At 38.5% G+C, this 10,722-nt stretch overlaps 2 protein-coding genes and 1 non-coding gene across 5 annotated transcripts in view; all 3 read left to right on the top strand.

The window, feature by feature from the left end:
- mta3 (metastasis associated 1 family, member 3) overlaps positions 1–2,438 on the top strand; it is a 35,926-nt gene extending 33,488 nt beyond the window's left edge. Inside the window, exon 19 of one of the 2 annotated variants that reach the window (XM_032574378.1) lies at positions 1–2,438. This exon is cut by the window's left edge and continues 120 nt beyond it. In XM_032574378.1, coding sequence (XP_032430269.1) covers positions 1–52 — 52 coding nt within the window. In that variant the 3' untranslated portion in view covers positions 53–2,438. The other variant, XM_032574379.1, reaches the window with a different exon arrangement.
- A 1,205-nt stretch (positions 2,439–3,643) lies between these two features.
- trnai-uau (transfer RNA isoleucine (anticodon UAU)) lies at positions 3,644–3,737 on the top strand. Its single transcript has 2 exons — positions 3,644–3,681; positions 3,702–3,737. It is a non-coding gene; the product is annotated as a tRNA-Ile (tRNA).
- A 4,579-nt stretch (positions 3,738–8,316) lies between these two features.
- The window catches only part of ppm1bb (protein phosphatase, Mg2+/Mn2+ dependent, 1Bb), a 28,420-nt gene continuing 26,014 nt past the window's right edge, over positions 8,317–10,722 (top strand). For both annotated transcript variants that reach the window (XM_032574032.1, XM_032574030.1), the window contains exon 1: positions 8,317–8,728. The gene's annotated coding sequence lies outside the window, so the exon portion shown is untranslated. The remainder of the gene's footprint in view (positions 8,729–10,722) is intronic.

Below are 10,722 nucleotides of genomic sequence, written 5' to 3'. Positions count from 1 at the left end.
ACACCCACACCCCAGCTTGAGGATGCGGGGCCCCATCGTCATCCACGATTGATCAGTCAAACTTCGGACTTTCAGACCTCCACGCTGCATCTGCACACCTGTTCTTTGAATACATCCTCAGTTCTTTGGAAGCTAAAAACGCAGTTTTAACCCAACAACACGATTAAACACGCTGTTTGGCAACAGAGGGATGCGTTGATGAGCCTTGATGCAATAGAAACACAAGCCTGACTGATAACTGCTTCCTGTCTTTGACTCCCTTAGGAATTTGCTCCTACTTATTCACGCAGGCGAGTCTCAATAAATTAGAACGTCACGGAAAAGTTCTTTTATGACAATAATTTGATTCAAAAGGCCAATATACAGCTCTGGAAAAAAAATTTAGAGCCCATTGCACAGAACCCCACTAAAAATCTCATCGTTCTTCCACCAAATATTGATTTCTTAACTCTTTCTGAGTTCAAACATTAGCATTGTTGTTTCTAAATTAACATAAACTTGTTTTCTTTGCATTATTTGAGGTCTGAAAGCTCTGCATCTTTTTTGCTTTTTTGTCCATTTCTCATATTCTGCAAAAAATACAAAATTGTTGTTGGAATTTCAGAGACATGTTGTCAATAGTTCATAAACTAAAAGACGAATACTCATTTTTCTCAAACACATACCTATAAAAACTGAAATCAGAGAGGCTGGCCTCTTAATTCTTTCCACTGCTGTATATTTAATAGGTTCAATATGCACACGATGACATATTTAAAGCATTTGTTTCTGTTCATATTCAGGATTTTGGCTTTTTTTTTTACCTTCCACTCAACTTTTAGATTATATGCTTGACCAGATGTAGTTTTGAAGATTGTGGCAAAATTTTTATTCTCTCATTAAGTGTGAATTTTACAGAAATTACACTAAAATGTTACGTTATGATGGAAAACTCCTGACTCTTTGTTAGCCAGACCCTCTGAAGCTGGCTGTTCAGAGCGTTATATCCAAGCATTTTAATGGAAAGTTGAGTGGAAGGAAAAACTATAATAGCTGAAACCCATAGTAATTAAAATTCACATAAATAATTGCTTGAAATATATTTCTGTGCACAATTAATCTGTGATTCGACTTACTTTTGGAGTCGATTTATTACAATGAATGACTTTTTGATGTTTTGATTTATTGAGATGCATCTGTGTGCTGTATATGAGTGCATGTGAGTGTGTGACTGAGAGCGTGTTTATCCAAGTGACATAAGGGAATCTGTGTGCTGTTCCTGTTTTTAATGGCTGGACATAACGACACGACTCTGTGCAATCTTTTGTTTTCATGGTGAATTCTTGTGAAGTTTCATCAGCTTGTATAAAGTTATTTTAGGACCGGGAGTGGGAGGGTAGATAAAGACGGGGTGGGACGGGATTTCATGGGGGTTGTCTTTTAAAAGAAAGACCAATGTTCAGAACTGACATTGAAAAAAAGAAACTGCACTACGCTGAGTTCGAAACAGCTTTTTCAGAACCTGCTGCTTTAAACTGGCTAACATGGCGTTGCGGCGTTAAGGAACAGTCAAAGTAAATCCACGAAAGCAATGCTGGGATCAGCCTCTCACAGAAACCAGTGTATAATAATTTGTATATCTCATTACAAAACTGTAACGTCTTCACATCCAATTTCTAACATGGATACTGAAGCATCTCATTTGCATAAAAATAGGGCATGGACGTGTCACACTGACCCTGAAGGTTGCAACTTTCAATGTCTTGCAAAAGTAACCAAACCCCTTGAACAGTTTTCACCATTTGTCATCTTCATATCACTAACTCTAATGTACTTCATTTGGATTTTATGTTATAAACCAACTCAAAGTGGTACACCACCATGTGTCCATATGTGGATGGTGTGTTAGTTTTGATATCCTCTGACTTTTTTCCACATGTTTGCAGCTCCTCTGCTTATCTGATTAGAGCTCTCCTTCCCAGGTTGAATACAAATGCACGCCACACTTTTCAGCCACACAAATTAGAAACCCGATGGGTCGTTTTCCTTCCTCTTCACAGTTCTGCATTACTTTGTGTTGGTCAAAATACATTAAAAGCTTGCTGTTGTGTCGTGACAACACGTGAAAAACTTCGACGCGTTTCAAAACTTTTGCAAGACAACAAACCTGCAACTTTCAGAGGCAGAAAAATATGTGCAGCTTTGTCAGGAGCTCTGCTCTTTTCCTTTCCTATGAGCAAACAGTCAGGTTTTACTCTGTTGCAGCGTTGCCTCCTGAAGTTGCCCGTCCAGCCTTCAGGTGTGTCTATTCTGAGTTTTGAAACTGGCATGTCTTCGACCCGACGGGTCACATGATTTCTTCTCCTTCATTCAGAATGTTTCTGTTAGTGTTTCCTGTCTGTCATGTGTTGAATTATGAATATGCTGAGAATAATAAAAAGGGGGGGGGAAAAACACAACGCTGCCAGGTTTTGTGTCCATTTCCTGAGTCACCGTGACATTCCAGCTCGTCTACCAGCCAGCTACTCCACATCTCATAGTCCAGCTTTGTTGCTGCTCACCAGGGGAAGTGACAGATCGGAGAGATGAGGGGAGGCGTGATGCATACTGCAGCCTGTCTGTGTGTGATTGGACGTTGTAAAAATGCCCCCACAAAATATGGCAATTTGACACAGCGATGAAGAAGGCGATGTGTTCTCCGAATACAAATAATGCTTTTGCTTGCAGCTTGCCCAGAGCTGCCTCAGTCTCTGCAGGATCCTGTACATGCATACAAAGTGTGGCTGCACACTTTTTGTGATGTTGCTTTTGTTTTCTATTTTCAGCTTTGAAACAATACACCAAGTGTTTAAATCTGTTCATATACACACAGACGGAGTATGTGCAGCAATTTCAAATATACAAATCAGCAGTGACACTCTGAACAACATATTTTTTAATTAAATGTAATTGAAACATTTGTTGTTTTTTTTAAATTGATCACAGCGTAGAAGCTTCTAATTGTGCTCAAGTAATACTAAAATGAAAGCATTAATGCAAATAAATAACATATTTTGATGCAGTTTTGGTTATATGTTTGTTCTTCATTCAGAGGAGTAACTCAGCAGAAATGTTACTCAAGTGTAGTGATACTTCATGCTAGCATTGCTCAAGTAAAAGTAAAAAGCAGGGTGCAGTAAAAATACTCCTAAAAGTCTTTTTTTCAAGTAAATATAACTGAGTTAATATAACTTATTACTACCCACCTCTGACCATGAGTGTCGATAAGAAATATGCTCAAATTTGATGCTAAAATCTCTAAAGAATGTTTATATTTTGTAGAAAGAAAGAAAGAAAAGCAAAAGAAAGAAAAAAAATCCTATCAATAGAGTAAAGGACATTAACATGAAACTCATTTCCAATCAAAATTAGCGGACAGAAACGTTATTTTCCCGGTTTTAGTTTTTATTTTCAAGCTTTTAGGGCGGTCCTTGAAGGCAGCAGCAGCAGCAGCTGTGAGAAAATCCCACTGAACTGTGTGACCACCCGGAACCCCCAACCTTATATGGTCTGTGTTGCCAACCCGAGACAACTGATGAGAAGATAAAGATACCGAAGGACATCCGTATGTCGCGTGAGGTCAGGGATTATTCTTAAACCTAATTTCCGGCCGGTGACGGCTGAAGCTCCAGTGGCGCAATCGGTTAGCGCGCGGTACTTATATGACAGTATGCAGCAAAGCAATGCCGAGGTTGTGAGTTCGAGCCTCACCTGGAGCAGAGTTTTTAACCTTAATTCTCCCAGGGAACGTGAACGCATCAGGAGCAAATTAAGTTAAGCGACACTCACAAAACAAGGAACTTTAATGAGCGATTATTAATATTTTCCATTAATAATTAAATGCACAGACATGGAACATGAGCATATAATTAATAAAATACATTCATAATCCTGTCCAAACATTTTTTATTTATGATATTTGAAGTTCTTCTTTAAATGAGTTTTAGCTACTGATGCAGAAAACAATCTTGAGAACTAACAGCAACCTTTTTATGTTTTACTGCAATCAGTAAACTGATATACTTTATTGAGATTTTATGTGACAAAGTGAGAGTAACTAGGGAGTGGAAAGAAAATCATATTTTATTTTATTTTATTTTACACATACAAACTGAAAAGTGCGACATGACTGTATTCAGACCTCTTTTATCTACCACAAAATAAAACCTATTGTCTTCAGAAACCCTCTCATAGGTGTAAAATAGTCAACTTGTGCGTAATTTGTCCTTAACGGCTGTTACTGTTCAATCCTCAGAGGGTTGATAAAGAACATTAGATAACAAATACATCGTGAAGATCAGAAACACAGCAGACAGGTCAGAAATAAAGTTAGGGAAAAGTATAAAGCAGATTTGGGCTGCAATATTGTAAGCTTTCTACATATAGAGAAAGCTGAAAATGTAAATAGGACACTGCAAAAAAAGATACAACTGTTCACCTAAGCATTTTGTCTTAAATGTCAAATACTAGAAAAACTAAAGCAGCACCTAACCCTTAACACACCATAAAAAATTATGGTGGCAGCATCATGCAGTAAGATTGGACCTATCCTGGAAGAAAACCCATTGGAGGCTGAAAAAGACAAGAAAAAGAGCCTAGAGCTACAGTAGAAATTATCAGTTTTTATTTTCTCAAACATTCATGTAAGATTTGCGGCTCTAAACAGACTTTTATTGGCTGGAGTAAGGGTCAAAATGGCTCTTCGGATGTGAAGGTAGTCGGCTCAGTAGCACCCCCTGCTGATCATCTATTGGAACTGCTACTTAGAAATTAAACCAGTTAACTACCACTAGAGGGCGATATAGCTCCATCTAAAGCTTTCCTGCTTTAGATGGAAAGACGCTTGAGTAAACAAAACCCTGTAAACCTAAAAATCAACAGTTAGAATGAAATTGCAGAAGTTTCCACAAACTCATTTAATCAGATTTATTGATATTAATCCAATTAGAGTTTTCTGTTTTTTCCCCCTTCAATATAACGCACATGGACTTTCTCCAAAGAATCCCAAATCTTTGAGGACTGCTCACTTCTTTCGCCACATCCTGTAAATCTGGCTAACCAAAGACACTACCAATCATTTTAATCTTCCTTAAAGGCGTCCTTTCATTTAACCTCTCATGCTCGTCAGCTGCTAAGCACACATCCGTGTCTGTAAGCCCCTGCAAAGCTGGGAATGAACAAGCAGAAGATTGCCATAATGATGTGACCCAGTTGTCCTGGGTGCAGAAATGAGAGTGCAGATCAGGGCCTGGTGCGTCCCTCTCCTTCCGGCCTGAGACACAATCACAGGGCATTTAGCAGCAGGGTGGGTGTGCTGTGGTGTGTTTAAGCTCACCCAGATCCATGTAAGCATCAGATTTTATGTGTGCGTGCCACTTGTTGTTGGTGTTCTGGATTAGATTTAACAGTGTGTGTGTTTTTTTAATTTACTCTCCTTAGCCGCCTCTTTAAGACGCCCTCCCCCCCGTTGCCCCAACCAGATCCTGAGAGGTCACCAGGTGGTTGAACAATCACACAGCACACACCCCTGACGGTGGGCTCAGTGGGCCACTTTACTCAATGAGAAGCTCGGTAATTGGAGCGGCGTAAGCATCTGTGGAAATACGTTTGTGTGTCTGGGATTGAAAAAGGGGGACAAAAGACAGAGTTTAATATTTGGGATAAGCTGCGATTGAACATCCTGAGATCAGAGCCGGAATGATCAAATTCTGCCAGTGATAATCCCTCATCTTGGAAAATTAAATACCACTCTCCTCTGCTCACACACACACATAAACCCGCTCAAGGTCTTTATCTAACATGTGTCTCATAACCCCGACTCATTCCTCAGGGAGCTGTTCTGATATCTGATGAGTTTTTCATTAATAAGACACAAGTCTAATCCTGAGGGAGAAGCACAAAATGACAACGGATAAGCCCCGCTTTGGCCACACAACACAGTTTCACTCAGGGGCTATTACAAAACATCTTTATACATGCACTCATATTATAACTTAATCTGCGCAACCCAGTTTTATTCAGCCCAGGATGCATTTCTGCAAGTTGCTCACAATAATGACATGTATGTGACCTTTAGGTTCTGGATATTCTCGGGGATAAAGACCATCTCACAGGACGCAGAAGGCATGAGGACATCTGCTTGTGTTGTCTAATCTGAATTAAAACTCTCACTTAAAATCAGCTTCGTACATCAGTGTTACAATGCAGCACGTGATTTATTTCAACAGCTTTTTTTTTTTTACAACAAAAAACTTTGTCAAGACAGCTTTACATGAAAAAAAACATAACACAAAGAAGCATTACATTACAGAGGCAAAATAAAGAGAAGCGATAAAAAGTGGTAATTCAGACTAGAACGAATCAATGATTCAGTTGTTATTAATCAAAGCTTCAAACAAACAAGTTTTTAGCCTTGATTTAAAGACACTAAGTGTTTTGGCAGTTTTCTGGAAGTTTGTTCCAGATTAGAAGAGAATAAAAACTGGATAGAACCAGGAGACCTGAGAGGTCTGCAAGGTAGATTCAGTGACATCAGGTTTATAATGTTTTTTAAGCTATTGAGGAATTTATAGTATATTCTCTGAACTACAGGGAGCCAGTGTAAGGACTTTAAAATTGGGTTGATGTGCTCAATTTGTCTAGTTTGAGTGAGAACGCGAGTTCCCTTTGTAACTAAAGATAAACCCATGGAGGAGTTTCTCTACCTGGGAAATTAGTCCTTTAATCCTGGAAATGTTCTTAAGGTGATAGAAGGCCAACTTTGTGTCTCTGAAGTTTCAGGTCTGAGTCCATCACTACACCAGACTTCTGGCCTGATCTAAAATAACTGAAGCTGTGTATTGACTCCTCTTTAGGTCCAAAGGTAGTAACTTCAGTTTTGTCTCTGTTTAGCATAAGAAAGTTATAGCAATTTGTTCTATGTATCTACTTAACATTTGATTTGGTTCATAGTCACCTGATGACATCGTAGCTAATCTTATTATTTGATATAATTTGAGCTAGCAGAAGCATGTAGATTTTAAATAGAAGGGGCCCCTGGATAGAACCATGGGGTACCTCACATGTGACTTCTGTCCACTCTGATGAAAAGTTGCCTATTGACACAAATAAGTTGCTGTTCTTTAAATAAAACTCAAACCAGACCTGATTACAGCTACGTTCCAGATTCAACAAAAAGAAAAAGACATCTTGATGATCTCCAACACATTTAGGAAAATATTTTGTTAACCGATGAGACAAACAGGGACTTTTTGAAAGGTTTGATGTCCTCTTACATTTGCAGCAAAACTGGCAGCATTCAGAAAAAGAACATACTGGGTAAACGTGATGGTCTGAGGCCTGTGCTTCTTCATAACCTGGATGACTTGCTGTTATGGATGTATCTGTAAATTTTTACTCTCCAGGAGAAAATCTTGAAGAAAAATGTCCCCCTAATCAGTTTGTGACCAGCAAGTTCGCCTCTGAATGGCTTAAAAACAGTTTTTCCAGTGATCTACTCAAACTGCGGCGTTAAATCCGATTAACATCCCCTGGCATGACTTTAAACAGTCCCTTCATGCTTGAAAACCCTCCAATGTGAAGAATTAAAAATAATTCTGAAAAGAAAAGTGGGCAAATATGCAAACGACTCATTCAAGTAATCAGTTGTGGGGTCAACTGTGACATGAGTTATTACGTTTAGGGGCAATTCCTTTTTCACCAGGTTTTAATAATTTCTTTGTGTGTATTGTTTTGCATTAGTAAAACCTTGGATGGAAACAAATGTGAAAAGCACATTATACAATCGGAACAAACATGGATTTAATTATCCGGGACTTACTACAGATTCTTTAAAACACACTTTATGATTTAACTATTAAATCATAAAGTGGAGACTCTCTTTCAAACCTCTTACACAATCCATGCTGCATGTAAGTGATCGGATCGCTCGTTATCTACTTCAGGACGGGAAGTTTTTCTATAATAACTTTCAAGCTTAAACTTTGGAATGTTTCTCTAAAACGCCTGTGGTGTGTTACATACATGTTTTCGTTTATGACCAACATCATGAGGTTAATCGACTTCGGCCTCGAAGTAGAAAGTTACTATTTAAAGGTTTACTCCGCCCGTTCAGAGATCCTCCGGCGTACGCACGAAAATATTACGAGCGCATCCCGCATTTCCATCACACGCAAGAAGTTTCTAATAGACCAATGACAATGCGAAATAGCGAGGGGTAGAACTAACTGACATAAGATTCGGCCAATTAAACGTTGTTTTGCCCAGAGGTTTCAACCAATCACAAAGGAGATGCCAAAAATAGCACCTCCTCTTGTTCAGCACCCAAAGTCGAAGGATAGCTCTGGCCTTTCAATGGAAGAAAGTGCTAGATTTGTCAGTGTTGTATAACATTATAACCAACTCTCAAGTTCCATATTTTGTTTTGGGGCGATCGCGGTTTGTCTTCACCTGTTGTGAGAGACAAGAGCTGGCGTCCAACATGCGTAAAAATCAACGCTGTCCAAGCAGGGAACCGCCGAGAAACGAATTACCGCCGCTCAACTGAGGCCAATCTCGATTTATCTTTTTTTTTTCTACAATAAGGAAACATTAACTCAGCTAGCTGGCTAACATCACTTCTGCGGGTAGCTTGGTTAACGACATATCTTCAACTTGTAGCGAAGCCAGATAGCCGGGATTGGAACTTCACTCGCACAGCGCAGGAGAAAAGGTAAGTAGCATGTCATTAGCTCGAGTTTGACAACCCAAAGAGGAGCTAACATTAGCATGCTAGCTAACGTTAGCTCACATTAACACACCAGCAAAGTAGGCCTGTGAGCAAAGGGAGCAGCGTGAAGTGAAGTGAAGTGGAGTAGAGGGGAGTTCAGCGGATTGATATTTAGCACAGAAACGCCAAATTCCTCCAGCTATTTGTCCATTGCTAAATAAACCGTGTTGTGCATAGATGTTAGCGTACATGTACACTACTTCCTAAATAAATCCTGGACAAATAACTTCACTTCCGAGTGACTTAGCTACCGTTAGTAAACCTGACAAGAATATTGAACCAATCACAAGGGAAACAAAGTGTTTGGTCTGGTCCCAGATGAACTAATCTGGCTGTAACAAGCTAATGACAAGTTTGCGGACTCAGTCATTTGAGTGTCTCATTATGGCCATGTGACGTTTGCTTTGCAGCCTGATGTTATTTATTGCCGTACATCATTTTGTAAACTGCTTATAACAATACTCCCATGTAACTTAGCAGAATTAATGTATCTGTTCCGCAGAGATGGTAACGAAGAGTATATGCTATACATTTATCTAGTATAGTTAATGCATATATATAGTATAATGCACCTCCTAATGGGTATCTGTGAAATTTTCAACGGTTGTATGTCAAAATAAACATTGAAACAACAGAGAAACAAAGCGCAATCAAGATCAGCATTTGTAATTTTAATTCTGCAATAATTTTTTTTATCATCATCATCATGAAGTATTTGCATAAGACATTGAAGCAACAAGGAAATTTAGATTTATACAACATCAAATTTCATTGAAACTTGTATAACCAAAATCCCATCTAAAGTGTAATTTTCCAAAAATCTTTTGGATATTGGCCTAAAACATTCAAGGACATTTTTTTAAAATGTGCAGAACAAATGTAACTTACCGTAATTAACTGGTAATAGTTGTTTTATTTTTCCAAAGGTCATATTGGTTAGTGTACAATATGAATTTCAGTCATTTTAAAAATAACCATTAACAAAATTCTGCCTCCAAATCAAATCATTTTACCTTGCATTTTTAATCATACATTAAGAGAAGTTGTAAATTTCATTATTGATGGAATTGAGACCTTTCTCTAGCTAACTAAGCATGTTGTCACTGGTGCATTTTTGATACAGGAGTCTGAAAAACATTTTGTTAATTTTAAAAACTATTTTATGTTCAGGCAAATTCAAACTGAAATAATAAAGCACATCCATTTCCTAAGAGGAACTTAAAAAAGATAATGAATGGTATACTGTATACATTTACATCATGTTAGAAGTTAAAACTTCAACCCACTGTAGCAAATAGGGATCAGGTTTTAGTGGATAGTGCAGCAAGGAGTAACAATATACCTAATGGTATATAATCAGCAAAACATTCAAAACCTAAAGAACCAAAGTGACTCCTTGGTCAACAGTGCCTCTACAGTCTGTGTTCAATCTCTATGGTAACCGTCTTGTGTGTCCTGTACACTTGAATTGACAAAAATGCTTCACTAGCATACAGTGAAGCTCTGGAGAGCTCTGCTAATGAGCTAATATTTGAGCCAGGTGTCTGAAGCAGAGAAACATCTACAAGTTGCAGGACAATGAAGACACTCACCACAGCATCAAGTTATAGGTTTGGCAAAAGATTTTCTGTTTTATCGTCTGGACCTAGTTATGTTAGCTTTAAGTACAGCTAGCTGGATAAAGGCATATTACTAAGGAGATGGTCAAAAACAAAAAATGTGTCAGCCTCTTTCTTGCAGATGGAAATGCTGCTTGTGCAATTGCCGTTGTGATAATACATATTCTTAACAATAGAAAGCAGTGCAGTCAATTTTTGTAGGTCACTTGTAAGATGTGCTAAGCTAACGCCTTTGCTGCCTAAACACATGCCTCATTTTGTGCGTTCTTGCTCAGTTCCTTCTCCATAACAACTCCTACATCCCCAATACGTGTGGTA

This window comes from Xiphophorus hellerii, chromosome 10, assembly GCF_003331165.1.
Source record: "Xiphophorus hellerii strain 12219 chromosome 10, Xiphophorus_hellerii-4.1, whole genome shotgun sequence".
Classification (NCBI taxonomy): domain Eukaryota; kingdom Metazoa; phylum Chordata; class Actinopteri; order Cyprinodontiformes; family Poeciliidae; genus Xiphophorus; species Xiphophorus hellerii.
The sequence above is the reverse complement of the archived record's forward strand: the minus strand, read 5'-3'. Positions and strand labels throughout refer to the sequence as shown.